The 22,707-nt window shown below is 35.7% G+C and overlaps 1 protein-coding gene across 10 annotated transcripts in view; it reads left to right on the top strand.

Moving 5' to 3' along the window:
- Positions 1 to 20,628, top strand: part of LOC132565152 (uncharacterized) — a 32,352-nt gene extending 11,724 nt beyond the window's left edge. For 2 of the 10 annotated variants that reach the window (XM_060229773.1, XM_060229764.1), the window contains 10 exons: positions 1,250 to 1,367; positions 1,810 to 1,955; positions 4,673 to 6,046; positions 10,030 to 10,140; positions 10,492 to 10,542; positions 11,392 to 11,472; positions 12,939 to 13,153; positions 15,905 to 16,004; positions 17,541 to 17,696; positions 19,650 to 20,628. In XM_060229773.1, the coding sequence (XP_060085756.1) occupies positions 1,250 to 1,367; positions 1,810 to 1,955; positions 4,673 to 6,046; positions 10,030 to 10,140; positions 10,492 to 10,542; positions 11,392 to 11,472; positions 12,939 to 13,153; positions 15,905 to 16,004; positions 17,541 to 17,660 (2,316 nt within the window). In that variant the 3' untranslated portion in view covers positions 17,661 to 17,696; positions 19,650 to 20,628. Of the gene's footprint in view, positions 1 to 1,249; positions 1,368 to 1,809; positions 1,956 to 4,672; positions 6,047 to 10,029; positions 10,141 to 10,491; positions 10,543 to 11,391; positions 11,473 to 12,938; positions 13,154 to 15,904; positions 16,005 to 17,540; positions 17,701 to 19,649 lie in introns of all 10 variants that reach the window. The other 8 variants (XM_060229765.1, XM_060229766.1, XM_060229769.1 and 5 more) reach the window with 8 other exon arrangements.
- The last annotated feature ends 2,079 nt before the right edge of the window (positions 20,629 to 22,707 follow it).

Here is a 22,707-nt window from a genome sequence, read left to right as displayed (position 1 = left end):
TGACATAACTACTCCGGAATGGTTATTATTGTTCATTATTCTTGGTAACAGAGCATTAGACATCGTTTGGTCTTCTCTTTCAGTGCTTTGCGGATAGCATGGATTTGTCTAAGTCTCCTTCATCACAAATACAATAAGTAATAAGTCAAAGACGTTTGTCTACCAATGATGGTTAAAAGGCACTTCATATGTACTTACCACATACCAGTACAAGAGCAACATTTAACAAAAACCAAAGAACTCTTTGCTTTCGATCTTATAAAGCTTTGGAATGAAAAAAAGATTTCTTTAGAAATATCATGGTTTGTAACTTACAAGGAAATGGTCTTAAGAATAGACAGCAAATCATATTTCATCAGGAAGTAAGACGATAAACACACATTGATCAATACAAACGATGCAATTTATATCTGTCTTTGACTGCGTGTTTTAATGAGTTTGAAAATAGATAGGATTGCTTACGGAGTTTCCGTTGTTTACTTACTGACTGCAGCACATTTAACAAAACATACATACCTAAATATCTGCGAGGCACATACACTTCTCTTTCTATGTTTGAACGTATAGGTCATACATCTGGTTTGCCGATAAAAAAAATACCCATTGTTCGACTGTCTTTGATCATCTTCTTTATATATCGTGTGTGGGTGTTACCTATGTCTTAAAATATCAAGAAGTATGATTCAGATATGATTAGACTTAAATGCTGCTACATGTCTGGCAGTAAGATCGTTGCCTTTTCTTAGCAAGTCTGTACTCTTATCTGTTTACCACTGATTTAATTGCAACAAGATATCTGGAAAGTTTTACCAAGTACTCTCTGACCTTTCTTCCTGTTGGCTAACAATCAACAGCTCCACACAGTAGTACCGAGCGCCTCATGGTATCGCTTCTTTTCTTGATTTTATGGGATTTGGAAGGAGATTTTCTGGCCATTTCTCTTTATTTCTATGATATCGTACATCTTGTAACACAAGAAAGAACAAGTATCATATCTGATGTTTATATCAATACTCACAAGACAAAAAAGCACGTAGTCTGTACCGAGAACCTGTAATCGCAACGCATATATATATCTAGAGCATGATTGGGCATCCATTGTTTTTTGTTCATAGAAACGTTAAGTAAGTGCCATTCGTTGAATTCAAGATGTCACAACAGGTGATAATTCACTTTGAATAAAATAGCGACACTTTACAAATGTTCACTATAACTGATAGTAATTATACATTTTATTTTACTGCTACAGAGCACCAAGGGTCACTCAGTGTTGAGAAATAAATGGGGGTATGGAGGGAGGGCCCTGTCACCCATAGATGACCTCTACCTAACAGACGTCTACCGCCCCAAGTATACAACATATTTTGGTGAGTATTACAATGTTAATGTCATTCTCTCCAAAGGAGACATTGTGAAACAGGTAGTTCTGGGAACTCACTCAAAAATTATAATGCAAATGTTTGTTTCCATATCATTGATAATTCATGGTTATTGGTCTTGATATATTGTGTTATCATTAAGATTGTGTTTCTACTGTTGGTGTTAAATGTTTCTCAGACCATTAAAACTTATATACTGAAGCTTTCATTTTTTCATTTGTTGTGTTTCATTGATGTATACAAGTGGGCAAAATAGAACACGTAGGCTTCATAATATGTTATAGAAGAAGCACAACCCTCAAATTCGGGATAATATACACATTTTCCTCGCAACATATATTCATGATTTTCTTATGAAAGCTTGGACAATGTTATTGCAGGAAGATTTGTATGTTTAATTGATTAATCGTGTAAATTTTGCTTGATCTAGATACCACAGGGACGGAAAACGAGATACGGAGAAACGTCAACCGCGAGCTTCTCTTTTCGACACACGCTGCTGATGATGCCTTCGACGTAGCGGCAAAATCCAAGAACAGAGACCAAGAAATTTTACGAGAGGCCTCTAACGCAATCGTGAGTGATGATAGGTGTACAATCTGTGATATTCATTCTAATCATGTCAGTAGTAGTAGATTTATCTGGTTTTCAGTAATATCTTTAAGTAGAACTCCTCGATAGGTTCTGCATAATTTAAAAACCTCTAACTCCCTATTGATAAAGATGTAACATCTTCGTTTTCCTGCCTATCATATATATTTATATACATAGATTTATCTATTGATGTTGTTTGTTTAGATATTGATAATTTGAATAAGTGTTTATGTGATATATAGTCATGGTTCCGGAACCATAAACATGTTATACAGAAAAAAACATGTGAAATATGTCGTCCCTGAAAAAAAAAATCAAAATTAACAATTTGAATAAATTTGGAGATTAATTATATCTGGGAAAAATCGGAACACATCTATCACAACAAATTATATACATTGATTTAGGAAGCCATTAGTCATTTCTGTCATTTCAATATTTATTTCATTTGAGAATGTCATTGTAATAGACTGATTTCATTTGATATGATTTATTTGTTTGCGATTTTATTCTTTTGTTTCATTTTAATGTAGATTGTAGTAATATGACATTTACTGACAGGGTCCTGGTATATATACACACAAAACAAATCATTTTTCATTTTCCTCATCTTTGTCCATTGACATCTCATTATCATTTTAATTTCTTGTTATCCTATCAGGGCCCTCAGTTGAATGTTTGATACAAACCATCGGCTTTCATTATATGAAATTGACTAACAGTAGACGCACTAACCCACGATGGAGTACGCATTCTATCACTATCATTCCGTACCTCTATATTGTTTTATCTACTGTCCATCATACGTGCAATTTTCCCCATTTCATGATATCGCATTCCAAAGTCATATATCTTTATCAACTGGATATCAGTTATAGGCGTAATAGTCTGCCTTAAATGTAATATTAATATGTTGTACGTAATGGCTCTTCCAATTATCATTCTATCCGGAGATGAAATCAATGGAATGAACTGTATTAAAAATGGACAAACGTTCTTAATATTTACCTTGGTATATCGGGACATTTTAGCATCAGCATTATAAGTCGACTTGTTCCTGTAATAATCCACTCACCTCACTCTTTGCTGCAGCTTTAAAACGCGAGTGCTCTCCCTTATTCACATAAAACCCGCTCTTCCAGCCGCTGATAGAGTTGTTGTTCCTTGGTGTTACGTAGGGCACCGCAATGCATTCTGGGAGAGATTGCCGCTCTTCCTAATATGAAAATGAGTACTCGCTAGCTGATGAACTTTGAAGCTATGTTTTTTTTCCAAAATGTCAAGTCATCATGTCGTTGGACTTCTGTAGTAACATACTCACCAAACCTAGAATTTTGGTTGCATCATTATAAAAGCGAGTGTTACCTCCCCTTATTCATTAAGAGTAACCCCCTTCTCCTCTTACTGCATCATCACTAGCCATTATATATTGTAGCTTTGTTTTCATCATAGATCATCCGTCTATTTTCATTAACCTGTTTTAACATACTTATTATTTCATTGATATTCCGTAGAAATCATTGCTTTTTAATAAATGATAATTAGATACAAGATATGCAATACGTACCATGCATATTTTTATAATTATCATCATTTCCATTTGCTTTGTTTTGTGTTGCTTTGTAGAAAATATAAATACATGTTATTTTTATATATTTGAAATGTTCTTATATGTTATGCTTTATATTTCGAAAAGGCATTCGTGTTTATTATGATAGTTTTATAAAGCAGATATGGGTTTATTTGGTCTTCAGTAGTATAACGTCACTGTATATATGATGTGAAGTTTGATTTCTAGCACACTTGTGTACAAGCAGAACTATTTGGATAGATGAGGTAAACGGACATATTTTTGGTTGATGAAATTAACTGCATGGATTTTTGTTTATCTTACTCTCTATCTTACCCTCTGACCAATTTCTAAGAAACATACTTCAAAACGATGCGAACCCTTTGACTTGAACAGTTCTTCTTAATGTGAACTTGATGAGGCCCCAACATTAAAAAAAATATATAAACATTTCCCATAGAAAATTCAACACGATAAAAACTCTTACGCATTCTTTACCTGTTCTCCACCTTTCCGTCGATTATTCCTTCGTTCTTAGTCCCTGTTCGATACAGTCGATTTAGTTTGAAGACTCCAATTTTATCAACTTCTTGGCAAAATTAATATAGATTTAATGCACATTCTATTGCTTTATTTAAGTTTAGTTTTAATGTTGTGCCGTGTGTCATCTCGCTTTGATTCTGAAAGTCGATGGTCAGTTACCTCAAGATCAAATGGTACAATTTATACTATCAAAAATAGGTCATAACTATTTGAATTGATATAAAATTGAAATTTTAGCGCTTTTAATGTTTTCCTCAAGTTAACAAAATTTTGATGTAACATTTGATACTTGGGGAACTGTTAATATTTTCATATTGGCAAAAATTATTAATAATGAAATGTTGACTTATCCGAATGAGTTCATAAATTCATTTTCCAATTTGTTTTAATGTAGGATTAATGATTTAAGTAATTGAAATAACAGGAACGTTTTGTAGACTTTGCGCGGAATGTTTCTTAAACCAGTCAACAGATATTTTTCATGTGGGAGAGAAATATTTCATTTAGTTACCCCCTGTTAAATTGTTTGGCATTATCATGAGGCAGCACAATCACTTATACAAAATACCATCACATGTTCACGCAGCCCCCGTCGAAATCCACGCCTGCTGCCTACGACACCAGCGCTGGTCGGAAAGTATCGTCTGCTTATGTCCCTCATAGGCGTTTTCAGACTGAGTGGCCAGATTCGGATTCATACAGGAGTGTTCTAACATTGAAACCATCAGGAGCTCGTTCCCAATCAGATTGGGCATCTAGTTCAATATATAGAGATATACGAAATCCTGAGAGATATGAACTTAGGCGCCGCGCCGCCAGAGAATCCCCTATTCGTTCCCCAACCATTTCTCCTTACCAGAGCCCCAGAGAGTCCCCTGACAGGGAGTTAGGACAAGGTCGCAGGTACAGAAGGGTCGCGCCCGGGCGCGTGGGGAGTTCATACACTAGGCTGATAAATAAGAACTCTTACGATGTGGACGATTACAGTGACATCGATGATACATTCGATGATGAAGATGACAGAGACAAATATTTGAACTATCCGATAAGATGCGATGACATGTATGATGATGGTGATGACATTATTGACGACGGGCAATCAACAACAAGTCATATCAGTAGCTACTATGTGCCTCCGCGTGAACGCTCGCCTAGCCCAGTTGAGTATATGGCTTACCAGCCTCGAAAACGGAGGGTATATGATGACGATGAAAAGTCGGAAACTCCTCCTCGCTACACGAGTGTCGCAGATATCCCTCTCTTTTCTATGCCGCCTTACCGATCCGCTTTGAATATCAATAAGTCCGCGTTGGTTCAGAGCAATTCACCGGTGCGTCATGGCTCTTCGGTAGCAAACGATGTCATGTTCCATGATATAATTTCTCAAACAGCCGCCAAGGCGCGGCAGGCCCTGAAGAATGTTAACTTAGACGAGTATGATTCGGCTGCTTTAGTGTTTAGTGTAGAGGGGGAAATGAAAGATCCTGTCAGGGGAAAGGCTGTGGGGTTCGAATATGTAGCTCGTCCTCTTATGTTGAAGGGTCCAATGCTAGCGGGTCCAGCTAGTTACGCTATCCGCTCATCAGATCATGATTTTAGGGGCTACTTAAATGATTTATCAAACTTTCGACAGGGAATTAAAGACAGACTTTCAAGTGGCTATAGTGCCCTTTCCGAGGCAGTACGATTGCCCCGTTATCGAAGGAGATTGCCTTTAGCAATAGATTACGAGGATGATGAAGACATATATGATTACGGTTACACTTCCTCACTACTCAGTCGTAGAAAACGAATTGGGGACTACTTGTATGGAGAGAGGTTAAACCTGTTTCCAACAGTTGGAAGTAGACATAGAGCTTTGACATCGTCCGATGCTTCCCTAGACCAAATCGATACGATGGAAATGTACGACCCAGACGCAGAACTTCAGCTTACAACTCTTGAAAAAATTAAGATTAAGGTAAAGCGTTTGAGGCTTCCTTCAAGTCCGAGATGATCCTCACATTTCCTTCCTGGTGTTTGATCTTAGAAATCCACTTCCCCTTGCACGTCCTATTCCCGACTTGGACTCATTCCTTATAGTGTCTTGCAAGATCGTAGCAACTGTGGAAAGTTTATATATATACATATTTATGTATCCTCCATTAATATTCAAATCGCACGTTCATAATATTTAAAGTGTATAACTTCCTATTAAGCCCTACTAAATCATATATACACGTAACTATGCCATGTTGTCAATGTGCTAATCAGGGCGGGGGTAACTTCGGTGTAAAAATACGTCATGATGTCAGTGCAAAGTTTCTGTATCTTCCTCCTTAAATACGCAGCATTATGCAATATTGCATTTATCGTTAGTGAGATAAAAGTCATATTCGGTTGAAAATCCTTTTAACTTTTACTCAAAGACATGCGAGGAGGAGGTGATATTAAACTTATTATTGATATCATGATGGTAATAACTATTATTGTTATAAATGTGTCGGAGCAACAATGGGTGTTAGCTTTAAACATTCCTATATGTGTTTCGTCCAAAAGTCGGTCTTGCTCATTTTTGTCTTGTATTGGAGACAACTTTGAAGTTACGTTAGTCCCTGGTCGTGTGCTTGCTGGAAATGTACATAGTCTAGAACGAGTGTGCTTTCCGATTGTACCTAGTTTCGTCAGTGATTGGTGTGTTCTCGTGAAATGAAGTGGTTAATATCGTCCCAGCCAGCAGCGCTTTCTGCTTATCTAACGTCGACGGTGGGTTGCTTGAATACAAGTGTATTCCTTTGGGGGAGCTGAAATAACATTCTTGCCCATGAGAATGAACAATTGTCACTCTAAAATGAAAAACAACACAACTAGATAGACACACTCGTCCTCTTCCGCGAACGTGCTATGCCTCATACAACATTCATCTTTCCTCAGTGAACTGAAATCAGTTGTCATCAAACTTGTTTCCTTTTCAGTTTTATTCTAAATATTTTTTTTATATTTCAGCCAAATGAAATATGTTTATTATTCCTTATTCTCTCATTTGACTCCTCGCCGACAGGTGAACACTGAGACCCATGCCAGTCCAAAAGCTGCTGTGGCCTCCAGGCGTGCACGATCCCATAGCCACTTCACGTACCACCACCCAACGGCCGCTCCCAAGTCCTACCAACCACCACCACCTAAGACCACCTATATTCCCTCACAATCCTATGTCCGACGACCGAGGAAAGAGGTAGTAGTAGTATCTTCCTTCTCACGTCCTCGACCTGCTTCCGCCACGGACTCATTCTACAGAGTCTATACCAAGAAGGCGGCCATGGCTGACTGGTATCCTAGTAGAATTCCGACTATCCCATACTACTATCCCAGGTGGCCTTACTACACCGCCATGAACAGGCTATACGACAGCTATTATCCGATCAGGTCGCCACAGGTGATCGAAACTGCGTATGGTCCTAAAGTTTCCTCGCCGATCGAGATGTATTCTAATTATTTTTCGGTGTACCCCTCAAGGTCCGTTTATCCGGCACGCTACAGGTTGTACGATTATGATTACCCTACCTTCTATCGGAAGACGGCACGGTATCTGGCCATACCTCTTGTATACAAACGAAAATACGCCAGAAAGGTGAAATTTCTTCTTCAGATAAACATTTTTGTGCTTGCAAAATATTTAAGGTTATTCAAGAGACGATCGGGGTATATTCTATGTAAATAATTTATTTTACCTTGTTTTTTTCCCTTTAATTTTGAAACGTTTTAAAATTGGCACAATTGATGAAAAACCTCAGTCCTCATGAATTCTCTTAAATATTGTTTTGAAGTGAATCATTACATAATACAACAGTCTTGGAACGGATTCCTTGCAAAGTTCTACAGTTTGTCGCAAGCAAGCTAATCAGTCTGGTACGTTGCAAACCCACTCAGCCATGGCTGTCATGCTTGTCCTTACGTCTCACCATCAAAAACATGTTCTCATTATAACAGTTCTATTCACAGCAGCAGTGTACATATATTGTTTCGTCTAAATCATGATAGAGGTTCTCGCTTACTTTTTGACTATGTATGTTGTTTATTCTCATGGGAAGGACAGCGCGCGCTAGTGCTTTGTTGCTATGCATTTTCTGTACTAACCGATGGGTGTTTCCATTTTCAGACAGGGTGAATATCGCTTTCAGTCAGTCAGTTTAGCATGCGTAAACATGTGGAAGTGTGAAGCATGATGGGATACCTGAATGACATGTTCCACACTCAGTGACGTCATGTGGTGGTTGGTATTGCATGTGTCGATGTTGCCAGCATGGCTTTGTGATGCTTTCGTGTGTCTCTCCTTTAGCAGCGATTTCAATTACTTTTCAATTATCTGAAATGTGTGAAATAATTTGATATTTTAACTGATGTTTTATGTTATGAAGATGATTATTCGAAGCAATAGATCTTTGGTAAAGCGAGTGATTCTGCACACGGAGTATTCTCTTCTTAATCAACACAAGTTTGACACTTCGAAAATCTATATTCATCTCCGTAATCGAAAATAATGCTTCACAAAATGTGCAAACATCAAGAAGTACATAAAGATAAACTATTTATTTGCCTTTTTTGTTATGATTTACACATTACACAAACAATAGTACACAGCTGTAGGATGCAGGTCATTAAAAAGGGAAAACGACAAATGTCTTCATCCATAATGTACGATTTGTATAAGGTCAGCTACGATTTTACCTTACACAGGCAAAATTTCTAATTAACTACGATTTTACCTTACACGGGCAAAATTTCTAATTAACTACGACTAGACCTGATATGGACAGTTTCATAGATTTCCATAGATGTTCCGTGTGTTTACGTACACAAACCACCTGCTTGTAGTTTGTGTTTGGTTAGGTAGCCAGACATAAAAGTATAATGCGTTTCGTGCATTAAGCAGTGTTTAATATGTCTGTTGCAAAAGTTCAAAAACTGAAAGTTTCTTAGATTTAAAATATTTTTTCTATTGTGATTTCGATTATTGATTTTTTATACGAAATCACCAATGTTTTGGTTATGTTTGATAAAGAAAAAGTGCATCAGTTGCTCTTATGACCGGTTACATGCTGTTTCCAGTTAGTTGGTTACATATATTTCAATATTATCGACATTTCCTTGTTCCTGGGCAGTATTTAATACACATATACCGCGACAGCATGATGCCATTTATGTGCTTTTGGTCTAGTAATTTTTCAAATCCATGGATTATCATGTATTTTGTTTTACCTATACCTTTTTTACAGTCAGTATTGCACAGTGACACTTTGACAGTTTTTCATGATTTGACGGAAATACTTGTTAATGATTTGAACAAAGATTTTGCCTCGACAATATGCATGTACTTTTTATGAAACCGTCGTTTGTCTAGCACATTCCTGACGTTTTGATAACGATGTTTGCTATTTACAGAAAGTTATGAATGGTTTAATCACTAAAACCTGACCATAAGATTGGGCATAATTTTATGTAGTTCAATAAGTAAAACAATGTATTGAAACAATAGAAACCTATTTATTTTGTTTAATTTGATATAAACTAAGTAAAACGCGATGATTCAATTGCAACACACCTATTTACCTTTTTCAAACCCCAAGATAGAATCAGTGCAACGCAATGTTACCAATGTTCTGTCTAAGTGCTTATTTCTGTGACATGCAGCTATCACTCACTTTCCTTCAAAATTTTAATTTTTGTGATTTTATTTTACTTTTATTTACGTCAACTATATTATGTGATAATACTGATATAAAGCTTTTAAAACTGTATTTATATCTGGCGTATTATAAAGAAATTAGAATATGTTAAAATTTGAATTAAATTTAAAAATAAATAAGTAGTAAAACAATTCTTGCTGTTACGGATGAGACAACGAAATTCGTCTTGAGCCCAATACGTATTGTCGTCCACTGATCTTAACTTGTTCCAAAACAGGCCGCTCTAGTGGGAAGCAAGGTCGACGTTGTTACACCCAAAAGCCGTAAACCCAAGTCGGAATACGCTGCCAAGGCTATTCGCAGAATTAAGAAGGAAGAGAGGGAACAGGTATTTATTGTAGACCTGACCAACTTCTTAATCGAGAATTTTCATTCCCATACAAGTTCGGATTTGTTCTCCCAATCGAATTACTTGAATTTCCATATGATAACGAAGCAGTACAAAATACTATCCTCTTTACACCGTGGGAAGGGTTCGGTTGAAAATGTGGTGTATAGGGAAATAGTGAAGAGGTTAGTTGTAGACGCATTAGAAATCATATATTATTTCCCTTCCGTTTTGGGAGAACTTTATGCACGTCGTTTCTTTTTTTATGTATTTTTTCATTGTTGATTTTTTACTTTAGTTTGTACTAGAGTTGCTGCTTCTATCATAGTTCGATCCTATTAACATTTGCAGACTGTCCCTGAGGATGTCACGTGTTCATCGATGTCCGCATCCAAGCCAGTTGTGAGTATTATCGCCGACGCCATTCAGGAGCCGCCAATTTCTTTTTCCTACTAATCCGCCATCTATTAACATCCACATTTTATTTTCAGCGTCATCATCAACTGCTTACAAAACCTTTGGTCATTAATGAACATCTTCGGTAGTTGCTTGCCTTTCACTAGCTATTGGCGTCTATTGCAAGGTGTCTGTATTTGTACACAGAATATTTTAAAACTAAAGTGTTTTAAGCTAATTGTTTAACTATTTCACAAGCTGGCTTCGTTTTTGCTCATTTGACTTTGGGTTTTGTACATTAAGATTTGATTAATGTATGGCGCGATATCAAACGTTACATACGAAAGCACTTGTTACAGTCGGGAACAAAACGCATGTAATTTATTTGTTGAATAGCTGCGCATATCGATCGTTGTCTTCCCAAGCGTTGCTAAGCAAATCGGTAATTGAACATAATTCATGAAATGAAGGTAAAACATCATTATTTGCATGGCAAATTCTCTCATTCATGAGTTTATATAAACACGTGACTGAATTGAACGATGCTTCATCTAGATACTCATCGTATGTCTATAAATTCCTTTTACAATATTCAGATTGAAGGAATAATATTGAAAACAGTGATAAGAATTTTTAATTTGTTTTTCTTTTGAAAACTCTGTTTTTTAGAGTTCTGTTAAATCCTCTGATTTCCAATATATATTCCTTCATTATCACACTAACAATATACACACATGCACTGTCCGTTGTGGGAAGCAGGTGGACGTTTTCGTAATTAAGACCCAAGTGACGTCATGTCCTGACGTCACTGGCTGTAGTATGTCATTAGTTTTGATTCAAATCACATTATTTCAGTCGACTACGTCAACCAGAGGAGGAAAAGCTATACGGGACGTTGATGGGTTTAGTCAACCCAAAAATGTTTTGTCTTGGCAGGTTTGTAAAGAACGTGTTCCGTGACGTAGCTAATATAGCGCTTTATAAGAAACATGTTGCCATGTATGTGCTTACAGCTTACCTCGAAACGAGTCTGTCCATGTCATCTGTACATTCAATGCTTAACTCAGAAAATGCCATTCCGTGTTAAGTATGCATTCATGTTTTATACGTGAAGATGTTTTACATAGGGTTTGCTTCCAGTGTTGCCGCAGAATACTGTTGTAATTTACGTTGGTTTATTTTTCTTTAACATGCATGTGTTCGTTATCAAACAGAAAAACAATATTTTTTAAATAAAAAAATGTATGCTTTGCAATGTATTAATGTTATGGCTTTATCGTTTTGCTATGAAACAAAATATAATTCTTATAATGTTTCATACCTTGATGCAAAACTGTGTTATGATTCCTTTTTCTTATGTTGGCGCTATCTGCTGTTTCGATTTTTTTTTTATTTTTCTTTAAAAAATACAGCTAAGCATAAAAAAAATATGTGAAATTATCTTATGATAAATTCCATGATATACATATTTTTTGTTCAAAGTTATTCTATTCGATTTAAACATATTTCTAAATAAATGTGTCATGCTTATTGGACAATGAAACTATTACTTTTATATTTGCTTTATTATACTTTCTGCAATGTTGCTTTGTGTTTGAAGAGAAATGCAAATGAAAATAGGTTGACCTTCCTTTAAAAATATCTAAGAGCTTTATCTGTTTACATTTCTGTATTTGGATATAAAAGGAATAACTTTATTGTTGTTTACTGCTTGGAAACAAAATTTAACAATTGACATTTGCAAACTCTTGATATGCTTAAGTTCAGCTTTAAATGTGTAAGCTCATTTTTATAAGGTTCAGTGTGATTGTGGTTTTGTCGAATGCATTTCTTTCTAGTGGATCTGTCGCAAAGTCTATTTCTTGTACGTAAATCAGTATCAAAATTTGCTTTTGCTATTAAAATTTAAAACAAAGATCAGTTTAGATACCATTCGTTTACTGATAAATGAACGTACCTCTGCGAGAAATAGCTAAAACTGTTTTAAAAACATATGACACGAAGAGGAAATAATTTGAAGTTTAGGTTCATTAACGAAGGAAAGAACTGCATACGTACTATACAACGTTATTTTTTGCTGTAATAAAATTACTTGGTGTATAAAAATATCGTATGAAATAACTTAATTGTAATTTCAATTATTATTGTATAATCAAATATAAGGCGTTAGAACTAAGGGATATTATTTCTCAACTGGATGTATAACTCACCTAACCTTAATAGTCTGTCCCAAACTACACCTTAACATAAACCCTTTATATTTAAGCATGAGCGAAAGTTAATCTTTCTTGAAACAAACCTTATGTTTTACTGCAATAAGCCAATAATATAATATGGGTAGAGTTCAAGACATATTTGAGGAATAGAACCTCTGACTAGCACGTTGCTGTTGCTGATTCCAGTATCGTATTGAATCACGCATGGATCCCGAGGATTACATCGAAGTGCCAAAAACGTATGCAGCGGTGAAAGAGCGGATGAAACATATCCATTGCAAAATGGACAAACATCGCCAGCTTATGGACAGGTATCTAGAGCCTGATCTGAAACCCGAATCCGAAGACGTTAAGAGTAAAATAATGAATTTGTACGTCGATTTGGAGCAGAGGAACCCCTCGTAAGTGACGGAACCTCATGCCTGCCTCACCGGGACGAATTCAGTGCATGGATTGACTAAGATATTTCGCGCTACAACTATTTATCTAGAATGGCTCTAACTCGCCATTAAACAAGAGTGGTTTTTATCAGATTAGCATTAGTATATCTAATGTACTACAGTAATATGTAATATAGACATGTATTCATAGCGATGTATAGTACCTACTAACCTATTATATAGTATTCCACTATTGAAGAAATAATAATAAATAGTAACACCAACTTCTAAACGACTGGACAATCTTTATACTAACTCATTATTTCCTCACAAATATTTTTTGAGAAAATGACCGGCAGTAAAATAAAAAAAATCAATAAATGCGACTGTGACAAAACTATTCGATATTTTACATCAAATCAAACATCATGATGCTTCTCAGTGTTTGCCTTTAATGTTGTATATTGTTTTAAAAAGTCAAAGAATTAGATAATATTCGAAGCCTTCAACAGTGGATTCGTAACTCGCCTTGATGCTGCATCCCTTGTGTATGTGCGCATGCGCTGCTAACCTGCCATTAACAAACATATTCAAATGAAACTTTCGAAGGGCTAATTAATGATTAATCCAGAGTAAAGTTTGGTATATTTTCGTATTTCCAAAACGGCGTTAACAGTTGGAATAATTCGGATTAGACCTAGCGTCAACATCTATTCCATCGAAAGTTTTAAATGATTATGCTTCTCTTTTCCATTTACATATTTGTTGCCAAAGACTTCTGTGATTGATAACATTGACTGAATATATAATTTAGAGTCCCATACAAACGACGGTAAAAATCGTTTTGCTTGGGAGAATTAATGCATTTTTCAGGAGTATTGTCTATAAATTTACAAAGAATTTATTTTTTGAAATAGTTTTGCACTCGTAATTTCGAAAGTGATAAATAAGACTTTGGTAACATATTGTGTCGCTTCTACCAATTACAACAAACCTGAACAAGACATACATTTGTCCCATTGTGTGAAGAAACTCCATTACCTTCCCACATTTTCGACACCACAAAACATCACACCCCTCCTTCATTTCATCCATAGTATAGTACAAGAATGGAATGTTATGTATGGACCTTTTGATTTTGCATGTTTTTTTCTTCACTTTTCCGTTTCCATTTCATTTAGTAAAAGATGTAGATGCAGAAAATGTGTTTCGTTATTTTTTTCATTTCCTTACCTTGATTTTCTTTCATTTTGTATACTATATATATTTTTGGTTTATGAAGTAAACTGTTTTTTCTTCTTTCTTAAGAACATATTGTTATTTATAGCATGCAATACAGTAATATTTGTCAATTTCATTTGAATTATTGCTACATAAGATATAAGTTTCCATTGATGACGACAAAAATTAATTCTTGAAACATGATGATAATACATACATAAATGACTTTTATCTATTGATCATTTTGATATTAAATGAAACTATTATGTCTCACGTATATTTAAAGCTGCATGGATATGTACAAAGAAAGACGAAAAAATATCAAAATTTAAATAATTTGTATTTTTCAAATTTTTCTTTCAACTTTTTTTAATCATTTATGTGACATATTTAACTGCACTACCAGCCTGTAACGTAACGGTACTCAAATCGAGACACAGTACAAATGTATCCTGCTCGTGTATAATGTGTGGTAAACTGTATTCGCAATGTAAAGTATTGCATATTACTTGGTTCCACAATTATTTGGATATTTTATAACTCAATGTCATAAATAAATTCTAAACCTTTCCTTTTACTCAAATACAGCATCATTTACATAATTGTATTTAGTTTAATTTTAATATCCAAAAAATGTCAAACAATAGATTTTTAAATTAGGCATAGAATGATGATTAATTTTGATTGGCTGATTTTTCTCGAACCTCCATATTGAAAAATAAGGAGTGTTGTGTCCGATAATGGGTTCCCTCACGTTAGTGTGTGTTTCACCGATATTCATTTCTCAATGTACCTTCCACAATGTTGCAGACAAAAGTATTTACTCAATATGCTTATCTTAATACAGACAACTTTTGATTACATCTGAACATAATAAACGTGTTAAATGTAAACATACAATTTTTTAAAAGCTACTGTACATTGTGACATGCATTGAGAATGTTTTGAGTAACCAAAGCGATGATTGATTTAGAGAGTTTAGAAAATAACTGTAGAACAATATCCAACAGTAACTGAGTTATTTTATCAAAGACCTTTATGAATGCTTGTGAAAATGAATCGATAGTAATTAGATTTCATTCTTAACCTATGTAAATAACAAGAACACTCGATGAAGATAATCAAATGATGTTTGAATAACTTAGATCTAGAGTTTAATTGTCTTGTAATGAAATACAATCCATCTGCTATTTATACTTTTGTAAAAAATCAAATAATTAATAGAACGACAAAATGATATCGCTTTGTTTGTGAATTCCATTTGTGTCCTGCTTTGTCCAAATAACCTTCGAATCTTATGACTCCTTACACGTCACCGGCTATGCATATATATACCTATCTATGCACGGCTGCTATCATTTCAATCTGGAATGAGGCTTTACCAATGTTTGCTTTTGGCTGTTTCTTGCCTCTCCAAATTAAAAGAAACCTGTCATGGAGAAAACCGTCACTGACACAAAAGGAAGCTCTCTGGTTGCCTATGAATGCCATTGGTTGCCGTGATTGCTATGTACTAACGAACTATTCTCTTTGTCTTTTTCTGACCTAAAGTCTTTTCAGGGGAAGTGGAGAAGGCGCTACGTCATCATCAACTGAATATAGTGAAAAAACTACTTCGGTACGAGCATCTTCTGTACGTCCGCCGCCTGTCGTAAGTGCTTGCTTCTTGTGCAGATGTCGTGATAACTAATGCTGCTTCGTCGCCATCTCCGGAACAGATATTAGCCTTATAAGGACTTAGTATTTGTTGCATACAATTAATCGATCAATTTACTTTTTGATGAAATCTATGTAACGAACCTGGTCAATGATATATTTCAAAAGCCATATTGTTAGAATGGCGCAAAACTCGATCCTGAAATGAATTAATGTTAACAATCAAGATAAACCAACATTCCATTTGATAACACTTACCACATCATTATTATATATAATGTTTTTCAATTGTTAAGTGCATTTTTATGTTTTTCAACTCGTTATGTTTACTGTAGTAGTTTTTTTTTTTTTTTTTATAAAATTGACGAACAAATGATGATTCTCAAAAATATTTTTTTTGGTTTTTACAACGAGACTTGATATCGTCTATTCCATGTTCTATTTTTATTTTATCACTTATAGGACCATTTTCATATTTAAAAAGATTTCATGGAATGTATTTTACAAACGAATAAAATCAAGTTTTCATATCGCCATATTGACAGTTACTGTAAATGGATATGACGTCATGTATGTGTTATTAGGTATATATTTTCATGATAGTGTTGACTGTAGGTGTCATGTGGTGTGAATGTGTCTCTATATGTCGCGCGTATTGCGTTTAATGTATATGTTGGTCTGTTTTGCGTCTGCGCTTTATGTATTCAACACCCTTCAACCGATAAAAATGAAGAATATTCCGAGAATCCATCTCTTCAAACGGCATATAAAGGAATCCGACGTGATGATGAAAATGTATCAAGTGCTTTCGTATAACATCTATATTACGTTGTCTATCATTCTCCCGAATATCCATTCCTTACCTCTTGGCAATCCTATAGATCGATTGGATGTCAACACATGACGTCACTAACACACAATTTTGGTACTATAATGTGACTAATACATACATATCAAACCAGTATATTACTTATACATGTCTACCCAAAAATTACATCATTGTTTGAACAGTGTCGTTGATCTTAAATGTTCTGTCGATATAATCACTTCAACTTTGATAAATTTGTAAGAAATCAAAGTCTTTACAATATGTTCCATTCTGTATCTGCTTTTACCTCTTCACAATTTAGATAGCAATGATTGAGATTGACCTCGATGACCTTTGATAATCAGAAATTACGCGCATCAGAGGGGAACGTGTATTGTAAGATATAAGACCCGAATTTGCCGTATGCATTTCATACCTTTCCCATGTGATTTTGGGTATAAGTAGATGTGAACCCTTCCTTTGAACCTATCTTCACCATTTCTTAGGAAATCCTTTCCCTCTGATATCAACCCCCTTTTGTCTATCTAAGTTACCCGGGTACATCTAAATCATAACGATTCCATTATTTGGAAGAATAGTTCTCATCGTTTAAACAAAATTTTAAAAAAAGTATGTATTAGATTAGATTATTTATAAATCTACATTGTTTCATTAAGTGATAATTTAAATTTATTACTTATTCGAACTTTCTTACAATATCAGAGTTTTGTCCCTGGCACCAAGTTTCATGGAGATGACAACAAGTATTCCCCAATGTCTGATGTTCGTAGACGTGTCCGAAGCGTGATTCGCAAGAACAAGAGGGCTGCCTCAGTCCTTTAGTACAACCGGAGGTCAATCTTAGGTACAAAGGGGAGGGTAGGTATGGATAATATCACAGGATCTAGAGTAGATATCGGTGCTTGTTCTCTTCTTGTCTGTACAATTTTAGCTGGAAATAATTTCAGAAATACACTTGTAAAATATATATTTTCTATTAGGATTATTGAAAATAATAATAATAATTCAAAAATCATAAAAAAAAAATAAATAAATAAACGCAAACTGTCACTTATTCGAAATCAAACCCATGAATGCTGACATAATGCTAATTACATAGCAATGTAAATTACTTACTGATATAGCGCAAATGTTTGTATATCTACTACCTAAGATATCTCGTAAACATGACCTAGATAAAAAAGCTTTACTCAACTCAATTTTCCTGTTGTGTATTGAAATTTTAGCGATGACGTAATTTCGATGACGTAGTTTCCACTGCAATTAAGTGGCTACACTCATTCTTACAGTATTAGTTAAATAATTATTAAAAGGAAGGGAACAAGTACTAGGTATATTACTATGCATCGTGCACAAAGCCTACTCTAGCAGTGTATATCCATACTCCTAATAAACTGTGATCTATACACGGGTAACAGTCTGGTGTGATCGTCATTTCTACCTAAACCTTATGACGCGTTTGATGACGTCATCCTCAATATACTCACACACCAATTATCTAAATCCACCTCCACTCTACGTTATTTCCAAAACCTTTGCATACATTTAATGTTGATGAAAGCTTCATTTCTGATATTGTTTAATTAAGTTAAATTATTGCAACATTTATCAAATATACATTTATCCGTGTCAGTCAGTGCGTGTTAAGGTAATTATAAAATGTTTTCTCGAAATATCTTTATAGATAAGAGCAGCGAATCAAATAAAGGAACTTTGAATTCTAAGCAAACTCAATAGCGAACACATTATCATAAATGGTTCTCGGCACAACCATTCGGATAACATATGTTATATTGTATCGCTTCAGTATGAAAATACAACTAAATTAGTCAGCGTTGGTTTGAAATCGGGTGTCTATCAATTTATTTCATTCAGAAATGGGGCTTCAGCAACAGGTATATACATGTATCAGCTAAACTCTTGCGTGAACTAAACAACTGTAGATCCGTTTACCAATACGTATAACAAATGAATCCTAGTATGATAATATTCACATTCTCCATGCACGACCAACTTTCTCCATAGCGACGTCCTAGCTCTCGGGGACAGCAGCTGATGAAAACCCGAATCACCTCTCCACTATCTCTGATGTTGCCGGATATTTGCGCGGATGGTTCTAATTTTAGAGACTTCTCCTAGAGTACCTTCCAGTATGCTTGCCTTTACACAGTAGTGTAGCGTTTTCAAGCCTTCCATGTTTGTCTGCAATATATACATATGTATGCTTGTATGGTAATGACAGTGTAGCTATCATTCACTCTTAGTTGTAGCAACCATTACTAAACAAAATCGTTGTATCTAACATTAATGCAAAAGTACTCAATAGTCTTAACATTAACCATTAACTCAGAATATAGATGGTTCATAGAAAATGTTTTGAAATAGTTTCTCCAACACTGGTGAATGATTCTACATTGCCCTGCATGAGAAGTTTATTGTATTCTATACTACCCTCTCGTGTAAAAACCGTAAGTATGAACTGTTTTCATTTATCACTGTGTCTTATTCAATTATTCAATAAAAGTCATCAGAACTATTCATCGTTAACATCATAATCTACAGAAACAGTGTAAGATTAAAAAAAAATTAATGATAGAAAAAAAGAAATTGAATAAGCTGAGATTATTTTAGTTCCGAAAAGGAAATCATGCAAAAGATTCAACCGAAAGATAAATGGATGTAAGTTTACCTCAAGCTGCTGGAAATGTTCGATATCTAATTTTATTTATATTATCTGTGAAAACAGACATTTAGGGGAATTCATTTTGATCTGATAACTGGAATTGACTAATTATTTTGTATTGCTTTCAGGGCTAACGTTCGGATGATAAATTCTTGAGAGTCAATGTTGCAGAAACTGGCGTTTCTCTTTGAAAACGGTTTCCAGGCTACAAAAAACATTCTGACAATTTTCATACCTTTTCTTTTTGATGCGCTTTAAATGGGTCGAAACACAACACAGTACAGAGGATGTTACAGTACATATGTCGAGCAGATACAGCAAAGAGAACAAGCTGGCAGACAAGTTGATCGACGGGAGCTAATTGATAGCAAAGCATAGCTTTCATTATGAAGTATGGACTAACTAAATATCATCAACAGAGTCGATTTGATTTTGGTATAGTCGGCGACACCACTTTCCAAGATTCGAAAAATGGAAATGGATTAATTGAAAAAATATTTCAAGACGTGAGATTCACGAGTTGTCGGTCGTGTACAATTTACTTTTTACTAAACCCTATGGAAAATTCCACGAACATCGGATTGACTTATTCCTGTGCTCAAGGAAATGATCAGCTTTCAGATGTACATTAATTATGCTTACAATCCCTCTCCTTTGTGTACAAAGTTTTTTTTAATTATTGTGTGTAAAGTTCTCCATTCTTGTACCTGAATTGAACTGCCACAAAGCCACATTGTGATAAACGACATTATTTTTATTGTTTGAAGTTTACATGATAACGGACTCTATTTACCAATAATAATTATGTGCTGATCAAAGTCGATGCCAATGTTAACAGTTGTATTGGATGCAAGAATAAAATATCTTTTTGTACATAAATTATTGTATTAGAACAGTATAGATATAACTAATTCATTTTATTTAAATAAGATTAAGTTTAATTACTACTTTCTGTTAAGTTAACTTATAAAAGATGTACAGCATATTGTGAATTGTATATCCTGCTTAAGGTGCGGTTTGTTCTAGAAATGGAGAAATGTACGTGATTTCATGATATTGTTTACATTATTATTACTTTAGCTACATAAAAAAAATGTGAACGCCCTCGACGCTCTTATGTTTTGAATTATTTTGATTCAGTCAGAAAAAAAAATCAATTATTTTCATGTCCGCATTGTTGTATTTGATACAATCAGATATGTTTACATCGGTCTGTGATTTCGAAAACAACAAAAAAAAAACAACATGGCGCCATGATCCAATGATTCTGCTAGCGGTACCAGCATCAACACTACATGAATATTGTCAACATAAAGAAACTTCTATACATAAAGGAGTCCAGTGAGACAGCCTTATCTAAATATATCCCGTAAATAAAATGTAAAAAAATCATATTCAAATTGTAGTATAATGAGATATTACCGACAGAGATACTTATATGTGTAATGAGTCCACACCTATATACAGTATAAACTTGCTGAATATTCAGGTGAGTTACTAACAACACATTTTATATAACATGCTACAGACTGTAGAGGAAGTAACCGACATCAAAGGTGCATTCGGCTTCATCGACGACATCCACCAGGTAAAGTCTGCCTAAGTATGTAATGGCACGTCCCCCCTCCACCCCACCCCCTGCCCCCAAAAAACCAAGGTATGCTATATTCAATATGTCGGGGTGTGGGATAGAGAAATTCCACCAGAGGGGTCACATATGTCTGGGTGTAGGATAGGGATATTCCACCAGAGGGGTCACATATGTCGGCGTGTAGGATGGAGATATTCCACCTGTGGGGTCACATATGTCGAGGTGTAGGATAGGAATATTCCACCAGAGGGGTCACATATGTCGAGGTGTAGGATAGGGATATTCCACCAGAGGGGTCACATATGTCGGGGTGTAGGATAGGGATATTCCACCAGAGGGGTCACATATGTTGAGGTGTAGGATAGGAATATTCCACCAGAGGGGTCATATATGTCTGAGTGTAGGATAGGAATATTCCACCAGAGGGGTCACATATGTCGGGGTGTAGGATAGGAATATTCCACCAGAGGGGCCACATATGTCGGGGTGTAGTATAGGTATATTCCACCAGTAGGGTCACAATATGTCGGGGCATAAGATAGGGATATTCCACCAGAGGGGCCACATATGTCGGGGTGTAGTATAGGTATATTCCACCAGTAGGGTTACATATGTCGGGGCATAAGATAGGGATATTCCACCAGAGGGGCCACATATGTCGGGGTGTAGTATAGGTATATTCCACCAGAGGGGCCACATATGTCGGGATGTAGTATAGGAATATATCCCACAACAGGGGCCACATATGTCGGGGTGTAAGGTAGGTATATTCCACCAGTAGGGTTACATATGTCGGGGCATAAGATAGGGATATTTCACCAGTAGGGTCACAATATGTCGAGGTGTAGGATAGGGATATTCCACCAGAGGGGCCACATATGTCGGCGTGTAGGATAGAGATATTCCACCTGTGGGGTCACATATGTCGAGGTGTAGGATAGGGATATTCCACCAGAGGGGCCACATATGTCGGGGTGTAGGATAGGGATATTCCAGCAGAGGGGTCACATATATTGGGGTGTAGGATAGGGATATTCCAGCAGTAGGGTCACAATATGTCGGGGCATAAGTTAGGGATATTCCACCAGAGGGGCCACATATGTCGGGGTGTAGCATAGGTATATTCCACCAGTAGGGTCACAATATGTCGGGGCATAAGATAGGGATATTCCACCAGTAGGGTCACAATATGTCGGGGTGTAGGATAGGGATATTCCAATATAGGGGTCACATATGTCGAGGTGTAGGATAGGGATATTCCACCAGAAGGGTCACATATGTCGAGGTGTAGGATAGGGATATTCCACCAGAGGGGTCACATATGTCAGAACAACCGAGGCTTTTCCGAGGGCGTACCACATTTTGCTACTTCGAGGGTGAAATACCCACCTTTACCCTGGCATATGAAAGAGAATTTCCCTCTCATTGTGTTGCGAATAGCTCCAGACGTCGGCCGTGCACTACACAGTACACAATATTACACGAAAATAGTTTTTCTCAAGTATACAAGAGATCGAGAAATGGACAAAGAGAATGAATTCTCTATACCTAGATTTGGCCTTGAAAATTAAAACAAAATATAAATAGTCACTGCA

The sequence above is a fragment of the Ylistrum balloti genome, unplaced genomic scaffold, assembly GCF_031769215.1.
Source record: "Ylistrum balloti isolate Yb309-2 unplaced genomic scaffold, AGI_CSIRO_Ybal_v1 Utg369698, whole genome shotgun sequence".
Lineage (NCBI taxonomy): Eukaryota > Metazoa > Mollusca > Bivalvia > Pectinida > Pectinidae > Ylistrum > Ylistrum balloti.
The sequence above is the reverse complement of the archived record's forward strand: the minus strand, read 5'-3'. Positions and strand labels throughout refer to the sequence as shown.